Raw genomic sequence first — 12,802 nt, forward strand, 5'->3', positions numbered from 1 at the left:
ACTGCTTATTATTAATCGAGGCAGCGTAAAGAACCTGGATATCAGATTTCGTAGAAATCGAACAACTTTGAATTTTTCATCGCGGTGGCGGCCATTTTGAAAAAGGCGGTCGATACGTAGTTCAAATTATCAATTGAGCCGCAGATTCTTAATCGGGGCGTTTTAAAGAACCTAAATATCAATTTTGTTTATCAAAATGAGACAACTTTGATTTTTCGAGGGCGATGGCGGCCATTTTGAAAATGGCAGCCAATACGTAGCTCAAATTGCCAATTGAGCCGAAAATAATCGTGACGTCTCAAAGATCCTAGATATCAATTTTCGAACGCCGTGGCGGCCATTTTGAAAATGGCGACCGACTCGTAGCTCCAACTGTGAATTAAGCCGAAGATTATTAATCGGGCGACTCAGAGAACCTAGATATCAATTTTCATCGAAATCGGACAAATTTTAATTTTCGACCGCGTTGGCGGCCATTTTGAAAATGGCGGCCGAGACGCACGCGATTTTTTTCATGATTTTGTTTGGACTATTGCGCTTAATATATAATTACTAAGTTTCGTCAAATTCTGATCAGCAGTTTTCGAGATATACGACCCCAGACATCATTGGGCAAACGTTGGTTCAACGGAGTCATTTGCAGTTAACATAATTCGAGAAAAGAGCCAACAATACTTTTTTGAAAGAAGTATTAATATATATATTGGTGTTTCAACGTTGGGCCAACGTTGGCCCAACTTAGTATCGCAGTTTAGATGCAACACAATATCACAATATTTGCTTTCATACATCCGAATTTGCTTTCTTGTTTTACTTTCTTGAGACCGACATACATATTTCCATCAAGAATAATATTAAGTCTTTTTTAACATGTTTGTTACCCAAGTCGTTTTGACGTTGGTTCAATGTTGGTTCAGTGTTTGCTTACTGTTGGCTCTGGGTTGGACAAATGTTGAATAATGCAAATCATGTAATTATGAATTTGATTTAAAAATCAAAATTTAACAATACTCTCACGCAAAATTCGCTTCTAAAACAAGTTTTAAAAGGAAACATAGAATTAAATGGTTGTTCAAATATAGTAGGGCCAACGTTGGACCAACGTTGGGCCAACGTAGAACCTTTTTATGATATGGAAGTATTTAAAATTTCAAAATTTCGTATTCAATCATTTGGTTGTCAAGTAAAACCATTTTGTTTAAAAAATAAATCAAGAAGAAGTAATTCCATAACTATGGACTACTACATCGGGCCAACGTTGTTTTGCCAACGCCAACAAAGAGCCAACGATCCAACCATCGGCCAACGTTGGCACAGCGGAGGCATGCTGTCTGGGATGTTCCAATTTCCGTTGTAAAGAAATGGGTACGTCCAGTTCGGCGGCCATTTTGAAAAAAAATGGCGGCAACTGGAATAAAAATTTTGAAGTTCTGCATCTTTCGAAGAGTAGTTATAACTTCCTGTGAATTTTTTATCTCAATCAGATTTCGAGAAAACGTGCGGTCAAATCAATGCATTTTCATGACAGGAGAATTAAATTGATAATAATAATAAGAAGAAATACAGTTAAAACAATAAGTCACCGCCATTTCGTGGTCGGCGACTTAATAATAATAATAAGGAACACAGTGAAAACAATAAATCACTTCCACTTCGTGGTCGGCGACTTAATAATAATAATAAGAAAGGAGCAAAAACAATAAGTCGCAAAACTTCGTTTTGGCGACTTAATTATGTATATTGTTTGGCCCGTGTGGTCCTTTCTAGCTTGTGATAAAAATAAAAAAATCAAAGCAATCTCTGCTGATACGAAATCCCATAGTCTGATATTTACTATGCATCAAACGATAGCCGAGTTGTCCATCGCAAGTTTCAGTTTCAGTTTCTTGTGAAATAAATAGGGCAACCATGTATACGTATCCCGAAGGGTTTCAACATATCCGTCAATACATATGTTCGCCGTGACAATTTACGCTTTGACCGACATTTTACACCTTCATGGTCAAGCAGTCCAAGGAGAATTTTGACTGCATCTCTGTTGATACAAGTACGAAATCCCATGGTCTGATATTTAGATGCATCAAACGATAGACAGGTTGTCGACCGCAAGTTTCAGTTTTTTTGTAAAATAAATAGGTTTGCTTCAAATATATTTGATGTACATTTTCGTCTTAATAATCCAATTTTTGAGAGCCTTTGCTTTAAAGTTCTTTCACTTATAACTATATTATGTTTATGTGCCAAAAGATGTAGAATCTCTCTGTGATGCAAACCAAGAATAAAGTATGTCTCAATTGCCTGACTTGTCATGCAGCTGAGTGTTATTCATTCTGGCGTCGTAGTGAACTTAATGCTAGGCATTTTATCTTTAAACTATGAGAAACTGTCTTAAAATCTAACTTTCTTGTCAATATCTTGAATTTCAAGAAACTTTCTTGAATATTCAAGTTAGTATCATGAATTTTCAAGAAAAAAAAACGAAAAAATAAAAACAAAATGGCGTGGCCGTTCTTGGCTTCCGTACCTATGCATGTAAAAGATATGAATCTGTTTGTGTTAAATCATTGGTCTTACCTGTTCACCAAGGAGGGACGTCTACTGTAATGAAGGTCTTAATATTTCTCGCCAGTATTGTATTAGGTAAGCATTGTACTTCAAATCTGCTTCAAATTTAAAAATATACTCTTGAAATGAACATCCTTCAACTGACTTTGCGACAGTTTATCTTTCTCTTACTGGCACCATTTCAACCAATAGGGGTAAGCCCAAACGTACCACACAAATTATTGTTTTTTAAACCTGCTGCAGTTTTACAAATTAGAATTTTTTGACATATTCAAATTGTTCATATTGAACTGGTTTTGTTTAAGGCACCAATATTTTTTATTTTGTATAAATAAATTCGTCTATTGACTTTGCGACACAGGAACCTGATTGTAGAATATTTCTCTTTGTTTAACTGGCATTCACGTATCCAACAAACCTGGGGGAGAAAAATACTACACAAATTGCAGTAATTCACCAATACAAAAAATAAACAAGTACTATATTTAAAAAAAAGATAGCCGACGCAGTAAAATTTTGTTCTTTTTATTAAAAATTTTCTAAATTTCATTCAAGAAAATAACACATGGCACGCAATTTCGATACAGTTTTTTTCGTATTTGGCCAATCGAGAAACGAATTACGATCAGGTGACTTGTGTTTCTATAGAAGAGCGTCTTTAGTGCCAAGGTTAAAGAGCGAAACTATACCGACTACGTCGGAAAAATAATGTAATGAACGCAATTTTTGATATACTGTGCATGATCGTAATTATGTACATTTTGATGACGTGTTTATACATTGAATTTTTCACAAATCCTACTGCCAAAACTTACATTGGCTCACTTCGTTCAGCTTTAATACTATTAAAACCATACACCTCTCAAGTGAAATCACGGATCTGTCCCTGAAAGTTGTATTTTTGTAGAATAATATAAAAAGTACGGGAAATACGGTTTTCTTGAAATTTGAACACAATTTAACACTATATCAAATCGAGAAGTATTTCGTAATATACATCTTTCCCAGGGAAAGCTACGTAAAGTTAAATATCAAATTGGAAATGAAAATGAAAAATGCATCGAATTCATCAAAAATATCAGACTATTTGGCAGCGAGATTGCAACCATTGAAGTCCAATCGTAGGGCGTAGAAAGGTTTTAAATACCATTCTGTGTAAGAATTTGACAATGAGTGGCACATATTATTTCTCAATTTGGTCTTTTTTGCCTCAAATATATTCAATACATTTAGATTTAGTTGTTTAAATATATATATATTTATGTAGAAAGGTCTGAAAAATTCCCAACGATGTTAGAACTATCAAATTTGCGATGCAAATTTTTGGTCGTTCCCTCCGCGGGACTCGAACTCGTATAGCTGTGACATCTATGTCACCGCCTGCACAAAGTCCAGCGCCCTAGACCACTCGGCCAGCTAGGCCAGCTAGGCTATATAGAAATATAGCTTTCGCTGGCCAGGTCATTCCTCCTCGTAGGATTAATCTAGGGCTGTAACTTAGTACACGATGTATGGTAGTACGGGACCGTTCATTTTAGATGTTACTATGTAGGATAGAGGATCAAATTAATGATGCATGTCACAACAAATCAATATTATACAGAATGTGACGACTCTATTCGCTACACTGCTCCATCGGATCAAATTGATATAGGGAAGATATATAAACGTATAGAAAGGTATGAAAAATTTCCAACGATGTTAGAACTGTCAAATTTGCGATGCAAATTTTTGGTTGTTTTTTGACAGTTCTAACATCGTTGGGAATTTTTCAGATATGTATCCTGAAGCATCTGTGAGGAAGACATTTTTTGACTGCTTATGTAGGAGAAGAGCGTCATAGGTGACGGAATTCCATAGTAAGTAAAATTTGCACCGAATTTTAAGGTACTAGTGCAAATAGGTGAAGAATCTCTATCTGTATGATTCTAGACAGAACCTTGAAATGGCCTAACGAAAAAATATGTGAGAAGCTTACATGTACACGTTTATACATGTAAATCAGATGACAAGAATTGAACTTCCGTAAACTGTTCAAAATTTTTGACCAGATTTGAAGTGCGACATGTATCTATTCGCTACATATACCTTGTCTAGTCAGTCTTAGACAATATATGGCGGTTCTGGATCTGATAAGGGAACTATTATTGGTGCCTGGGCTATCAGGGTCATTACCTGCTGAGAAATATAAAGAAATTATCCGGCATTGACGTCATGTGGTATTGGTTGTGTAAAGGGATCACCATTTTCGTCCCCCCCCAAAAAAGAGGGACTTCTGAAATATTTCTTAGTTTACTACTTCAATTTTCTCCTAGCACATATTCTGTATAGCATAAAAAAATCTCATATGCACTCCGTCCGTGTTAAATGTGACTAGATTTTCTGTTCTTGATTTACAGTGATATTTAACGAAAAATCTAAATGCCACCTACAAGTTCTGCATGCTAGAATTGGTATAGTTAGCTTACAGTATGTGTCGGGTAGCGCTGCATGGTGGAGCAGGACACGCTTACCCAACCAGAGCACATATTTTATGAAATGTTATTACCTGTTTTTCATTGGACTTCAAATTGCATGTGTTTTAGAATTATAGCCATAGTTGTGTATTCTTATCAGTTTTTACATTTTTTTGCGACTTTTTTATGTTTTTGGACAATATATTTACCTCAATACAATTTCTAGGTACACTATAAATTGTGACTCTTTTTCATCTTGTGTAGCCGAGGAATACACTAAAATGTAGTTACAATTTGTAAAACGTAACTCGCCTTCCGTCATCACCATAAACCTCACTGACCAAATTTAAGCGTCATTTTCGAATATGGCATGTATTTCAGCAGCCTCAAATTGTCAAAGATGACTTGTCTTTCCTCCTCATCGAAGTAAGTGACTTCCAGCCCCAGTGTTTAGTATAGATTTTCTGTGTATACTTTCTTTGTTCTTTTTGCATGCTTTCCAAGTTTCGTAGAGGCGAATAGCACTATAAGCCAACGTTTTCGGTTTATGTGTACGACCTTTTCATTCCGAGGGGAAAAGGGGGCTAGCAATTTGAAATAAAATCTGACCTTCACATCTTGGAAAATATAAGTAAATGTTCTTACCTCAGATCAGATTAGAACACAGCCAGGTCAGAGGTGAAAGTTCAAGGTAGCAACAGAGTTTATTACCATACAGTTGAAAATATACTGACTCGCAACTTTCCAAAAATAAATATTCTGACCCCTCTTTAGAATCAAATGGTCGTTTCCTTATTTCAATATGATTTCAGAGTTGCTAGTACCTGATTTTTTTTTATTTGAAATCAACATACTTCAAAATAATTATTTGTGATATTCGATTCAAAATTTCTTGTGAAACACGTAGATCTAATAAATATAGTTCATAAAAAAATATCTATGAAAATATATTTAATTTTTTACACAGTTGCAGTAGAAGGCGGATGTCCTGCAGACTGGACTGAGAGTGGCGGTTCATGTTGGTTTGTCGGTGTAACCAAGCTAAAATGGACAGACGCGTCTGTACGTTAATTTTAACTTCATTTACATGTATGTTTTTGCATTACCATGATATATTAACATGTCACGAGCTAGAAGAGATAAACATTTTATCTTAAAGCTGAATTAATCGTCAGGTAATTAAATGCTGTGGACAGGTAACAAAAAGTGCTTTAATTTACAAGTTTAATGGGACTAGAAGGTATACGGCTATATCATATGTCAATGGAAAGACAAATCAATGTTTTTTTTTAATATCGTACTTATCTAAGTGAAAAACGGTAACTTTCCTGCTATTTGCATTAATTAGAGGAGGGGTCAAAGACCTATCGACTCCATTACATTTAAGTGAAATCGTTTATTGTAGGCATCGGATAACAAGCTATATGTGAAGATCACATGTATAGAATTTCAAAAATGTAACAAAGAACTTTTTCCGACAGGTTGGCTATTTAATCAGAGAACAAAATTGCCTCTAAAATGTTTGCATTTTTGTACATTTTCAATAATTACGAGATAATAAGACACCGTAGAAAATTACAATATATATCTAAATATTTTGTACTGAATAACAAATAAAATAAACACAACGTTTTCGATTCGATCTGCAACAAGAACTTTACAAAATGAATTTGATGTTGCAAATTTTCACACATTCAAACTATAATTGTACTAAAAATTGTATAATACGGAATTGTTTCCGGACAATTTGTCTAGTTCCCGGGTTGTTTTATGAACAAAGACAAATTAACTAATGTATCGAGTTTACCTTTAAGTTACGTTTTGGCGAAAAGACTTAAGATTTTGAGATTTATTTTTGTACATACATATACAAGAATCATATATATATATTTTATCCTCTAATTAATGCAAAATAGCAGAAAACTTCACCACTTTTCAGTTAGAACAGAATGATATTTAAAAACTACGTTGATTTATCTTTCCATTGAAATATTATAACCGTATACCTTCTATGCCCATTCAAGTTCGAAAAATCCTTAGCCGTCCGCTGTACTAATTAAGATAGTATGTGTTGATTTTTGTATTAGTCTTGGTTGTTTTTTTTTATGATGTTACTGATTTATAGAAATAAGTCTGATTTGAATGCTAAGGCCAATTATTGAATCTCTGAGTCACTGGATTTGCTCAGAATTTTTTTTAATAGAATGTAAGAAAAATTAGGTTTTTTTTTGACAGAGTTATCTGCCTTTTAAAACTAATGTACAATTTCAGTGCACTTCAATGTGATATTGAATATTTTGTCTTTTTACCTATTCTGATCGTGCATACAATCAAATTAAACTTTCAAGACTAATGTTTTTTTTGTACCAAGTTTTACTACTGTCAATTCTTGACATACGCATCATAGCATGATTGTGTTGGTTTCGAGAGTTTGCATAAAATGTACATTGTCAAATTAATTAAATTATTTTTCACTCAAAAGCATGTAATGTAAAATGCGCATCAATAAAGAAACATATTCCTTTCTTTATTAATATATTGATGGTGCTCCTCCCCTCTGTTTTTTTCCTCATCTCGAGTTTGTTTAAAGTAAGAGTCCGCCTTAAAATCAGCTAGGGGTAATTCACCATGTCTCAAGATAGTCAATGAAAAAGTAATAAAGGGACCCAAGATTCTAGGTGAAATCAAAAGAATGTAATCCAGGGAAAAGACCAGTCATGGAAAACAGACACATAAACCAAAACAAAAAAAACAAAACAAAAACAAAGATTATGAAATAAACAAAATAATACATACAAAGTAATAGAAGTAAATGAGCAACCAATTCGGACACCACTTAAAACTAGGAGCGTGGACCAGATGCACCGGTAGGGTAAGCGGCCTCTGCTTTTCTAAAAGCATCAGCCGAGTTACTCATAAAAAGTCAAGTCCAGGGTAGTCGAAAGAGAAAAGGAAAACTAATTCAATTTAATGTGAGTTATATTTCTATTGATCTACATGTACTAATTACATTTACAACTGAATTGAATACATGCGTTGATGTTAATGATTGACGTACAAGTTGCATGTAATTTATTACTTTATTCCAGGCATTTTGCGAGGCCTTCCATGGGGAACTCGTGCAAATACCAAATCAACAAACGAAAAGTTTTCTTGAGACATTTATCAGTCGTAAGTTGAAACCATATTTACGGTAAATTAACGGTCAACTACTTCGGGCATGAGTATGAGTTTAAGAATTAAACTTCTCTGAAAATTCGATGAGCATGCGTGACAAAGTTGTTTCCTCTCGGAGGCGTACGTGTATATTTAGCATGATTCACGTTTGTTCATCGGCTAACCCATAGTTAAAAGAAAAGGGTCTATTCACACAATTTTGAAAGATTTTTCCCTAGTTGGCATGTGATCTATAACCCTTAGTTCAGTTCGAAAAGTCGTAAGGAGTAATCTTAAGATATTGAAGCAAATCGACCATGCAGTGTTTTTACTGAGATTAATCCTATAGTCTTTTTGATACAGTCCTGAACAGGAGTTCAAAATTCAAAATGAACCTTCTTTTTTCAAGTTTCCATTAGTCAAATGTGTTTTCCAAATACGGTTCATTCCACTTGAACCACAGGCTCGTGTTCCATTAACGGTTCCAAGTTATCTCAGACGACCCGGAAGTACAATTAGTGAAAGGTCATGGAAACGAATCCAAAATCAAATCCATAAATCAGTAGCAAATGTAGTGTTAGTGCAGACGATTTATAAAAGAAAACTACAGAGACTTCGACTTACATGTAGTCATGTTACAGGTGAACGCCTCAAAGTACATCCCAAATATACGTGTACATACATTTCTATTTATAACCAAAAAGAAAATCCGTTTGCAGATGAGCACGGCAATGCGTTTTGGATCGATGGAACAGACATGTTAAGAGAAGGACACTGGCTTTGGGCTAACACTAACACAGAAATAGACCTGAGTGGCCTCGGTGTCGGCAGTGTTCAAGACAATAGCAACGACAAAAACTGCCTTTACATTGATAGTCATAAACATTACAGTTGGAGAGCCAAACATTGTGACGACGAAGCCTACTTCGTTTGCGAGCATGTGTAAGTACTCAGTCTGACATTAACCGTAATAGGGTATGTAAGTCTCGTCATGTGACACCATGATTTCACGAGATTGGGTCCTAGTCTACCATTCAAAAGCATGGAGACTTGTCATTTAGAGAACGTTGAGGGCAAAACATCTGTTTGTGTTAAAAATACCGATAAAAAATAACAAATATCTATTTCTACATGATAAAGGTATTAAGAAAAAACATAAAATAGAAGATTTTGCATTGTTACATAGCGTTTCGAGTACCGTACCCGGAAGTAAACAATAAAATGCAGATCGGTCTTCGGTTTTCAATACGTTCTACGTTGTAAATTCCGGTAAAGAAAATGAAAATAGAACGAGACTTACATACTCTATATTCTGTGAATTCCAGAGCACGCGAATAACCCAATCAACAGTGTAGTGTCTAATGAAATTTCCTCCGCAGACATACAACTGCTTCCTGATATTTGTACAGACAAAAGTAAATTTTGTTCAACAAAAATGAGTACAGATTAACAAAATTTATTACATACTACAAAGTTAAATTTTGTCATACAAAGTAATCTTTCAGTGGACAAAATTTATTTTTGTCATGACAAAGTTTATTTTTTGTATCACAGACTTTACTTTTGTTGCTTAATTTGGATATTGGGTAACAAAAGTCAATTTTGTATGCAATTTAGTTTAGTTTGGATTGTGTGAATTAATTTGCATACGAAACTTAGAAAAATTATGACAGAATTAAATTTTGTAACAAATATCATCTTTGTGTTTTCAAAATTTCATAATAATAACGAATTCACCTTTGCATGCAATTTAGCACAAAAGTTAATTTTGTATCATAAAACTCAATTTTGTGTTGCAAAAGTCAATTTTGTATGCAAATGAATTCTCTCATCTCGATTTTGTAAGGTTTCTCATTGGATATAGTAATCGCGGGTCTCGCAGACGCAGGTTTCCGATTACTTCAAGTAAGGACATTATCATAAGGATGATGTGCTATTCTGCAAAAGTAAGTAATACCTAATAAATTATTACTTACTTTTGCAGAAAAGCGCGTCAACCATATGATATGCCCTTGCTCGAAGTAATCGGAAACCTGCGATACCTGCGGTTACTATATCCAATGAGAGACCTGATTACAAAATCGTAATGAGAGAATTAATTTGCACATCCAAAGGATTCTGTAAACTAATTTTCATACAAAAATGACTTTTGTGGCACAAAATTGAATAGTTGACTTTTGTGACACACAATTGACTTTTATGGCACACAATTAATTTTTGTGACACAAAATTTATTTTGATTACAAAAAGATCAAGTCCCATTCGGTGCCCTGTAATAGGAGGGATCCAAACCCTAGAAACTCCCTGGATTTGCCACTGATCAGATAACTCCCTCCTCAGGTTTACATTCAGTCCGCATTTCGCCCGGATTTCCATTAACGTACATATAATACTTTTACAATTTTCACCATATAAATATACAAATAAAAAGAATTTTACATGTTAAACAGAAGAATGTGTCGAGACAGTAAAGTTTGTGAAAGTTTGTTTTTAAAGTACTCTTAAACTTCTAATATATCTGTTGTCTGTCTATTTATTTAACATTATATACAAATATTAAGTCGATATTTTATATTTTGAGTACTTCTTAAACGTACAACTTATTTTTGAATCTTGAACTTTCTAAGTATATGGTTCTGAGGTTAATCCTTGAAACAGGTGTACAGCAAACTACAATTTGCAGTATTTATATGATTCTAATAATATGATTGGTATCATTCTTTCAAACAGGTGAACAGCATGTTACAATTTGCAGTATTTATATGATTATAATAATATGATTGGTATCATTCTTTGAAACAGATGAACAGCATATTACAATTTGCATTATTTATATCATTCTAATAATATGATTGGTATCATTCTTTGAAACAGATGAACGGCATTTACATTTTGCAGTATTTACATAATTGGTATTATTGTATTTTACAGACCAATCGATGGTGGTTCTTCTATTCTTGGTTAGACTGGAGATTTTGAAATAAAATTTCAATATATAGCTTGTGAATGACCGTTTTTAACTAGAAAAAAAAGCGAGATTAAAAGGATATTAAAACAAATGATGTTAACTAGAGATATTGTGAGCAGAGAAGATATAGTAGTAGTCTTTGTAAGAATAATGCAAAATCTCAAAATCTGAAAAATGTGATACATCCCAAAAAGGCTACATATTTTTATTTTTGTAAGGGAGTTGTTTTATGGGTCTATATTATGAAATTTGTATTATTATTCATTCCAATCTGTCTGCCGTTGGAAGATAATCAACATTGAAAATTCAATAGATTCTATATAATTGTTATATCCTAAGAACACGGGTTATATGAAAAACTGAATTAACTTCTGTTTACCATGGCAATTCAAACAAAATATCAAAAATAGAAATATGTAGGCTTTTTACCCATGAATCACATTTTGCATGATTCTTAGCTGGATTGCTACATGTACTTAAATTTTAAACACGGAGGTTAAACCTTTGTAACACGATGCCGAACCTTTTTCAAAATTATCAAATCAGAATCCTTTTAATGTGTGTAAAAAATAAGGTTAAGAGGAATTGTGCTAAAGAGAATAATGAGATTTAAACAATCATGTAAGATCCTGGTTTTGGAATATGTCCCTCTGCAAATGTACATCCTCGGTAGCTCGAATTCCAAGGGACTATTGAAATGTGTTTGAGTTATCGGGAGTTCGAGAAATTGAAGTTCGAATATTTCCGGATTTTTTCGTTGCCTGTCCGAGTTCGACTTTATCGTTAGAAAATGCTTACTGCTGACATAGTTGTGTTAGTTGGTGGATCCTTTTCATTCGCTTTCGGAAGATTATGTTGATTTGTGGACATTAAAAATGCTGTGTTCGCTTTTAAAAACGTTCAGAGTTCGAGTTCCTTGGTCAATAATTTGTTTTAATATCTGGTTTTCTTTCATGCTTTCATCATACCGACTTCGGAACATTCTCGAACTTTTTTTCACACCTTTTAATATCCAAGCTGACAAACTGGCTGACGAGTTAGTGATGGTTATTCGCGAAGATTTACTACCGAACGGACCGACTAGTCAGTTCGAGTGTTCGATCAATCGAAGTTCGAGAAATCCATGGTTATTTATATTGATTATATTGGAGAAAATTTTGGTACTTTGAATTGTGTTCGAGAAATCCCGAGTGTTCGAGCGAGTAAAGTTCGACTGTATATAACATATCATGCCCAACTTTCCTACACAATTTCATCAAAATACAAACGATGTTTAATAACACGTAAAAAAAACCCTTGAAGTTGGATTATCTCCCTTTTCAGTCCTCTGAGTAAGATAATAATTAAAACATCATACATAAGAATATATATATATGATGCAGAGGCATAACATCCAAATCTGGATTGGTGTGGCTAGAATGACGCCTTGCCAGAGGGTTATGGGAGCACACTAGTCGTAGAGTGATCAAGGAACCAAGTTTCGTTTTCGATGATGGAAAAATCTCCCGTAACGACGTGACCGGAAGGACCATATTTGAATGGAGAGTTTTTGCAAGAACAGTCAGGTTGTTTAGCCATGAAGTCCTCAATCTTGAGGTTCTGCAATAGCCTTTTATAATTGAAAATTTTTGATGCCAAGGGTGTAGTATAGGAATTT

The 12,802-nt window shown here is 34.1% G+C and overlaps 1 protein-coding gene across 1 annotated transcript; it reads left to right on the plus strand.

The window, feature by feature from the left end:
* The first annotated feature begins 2,505 nt into the window (after window positions 1-2,505).
* LOC148599786 (hepatic lectin-like) lies at window positions 2,506-11,184 on the plus strand. The gene is made up of 5 exons (XM_088558530.1): window positions 2,506-2,640; window positions 5,989-6,083; window positions 8,111-8,192; window positions 8,897-9,119; window positions 11,109-11,184. The coding sequence occupies exons 1-5, from the start codon at window positions 2,604-2,606 to the stop codon at window positions 11,140-11,142; spliced, it is 471 nt and encodes a 156-aa protein (XP_088414656.1). The 5' UTR covers window positions 2,506-2,603; the 3' UTR covers window positions 11,143-11,184.
* The last annotated feature ends 1,618 nt before the right edge of the window (window positions 11,185-12,802 follow it).

Source organism: Perna viridis, chromosome 13 (assembly GCF_037379345.1).
Source record: "Perna viridis isolate PV_CMFRI_1.1 ecotype Kerala chromosome 13, ASM3737934v1, whole genome shotgun sequence".
NCBI classification, from domain to species: Eukaryota; Metazoa; Mollusca; class Bivalvia; order Mytilida; family Mytilidae; genus Perna; species Perna viridis.

Bases quoted from the DNA above. Each gene is read 5' to 3' on its own strand.
- LOC148599786 (XM_088558530.1), top strand. From the start codon at position 2,604: ATGAAGGTCTTAATATTTCTCGCCAGTATTGTATTAG. The intron at 2,641-5,988 runs GTAAGCATTGTA...TTTTTTACACAG, and splicing joins TCTCGCCAGTATTGTATTAG to TTGCAGTAGAAGGCGGATGT. The intron at 8,193-8,896 runs GTAAGTTGAAAC...ATCCGTTTGCAG, and splicing joins TCTTGAGACATTTATCAGTC to ATGAGCACGGCAATGCGTTT.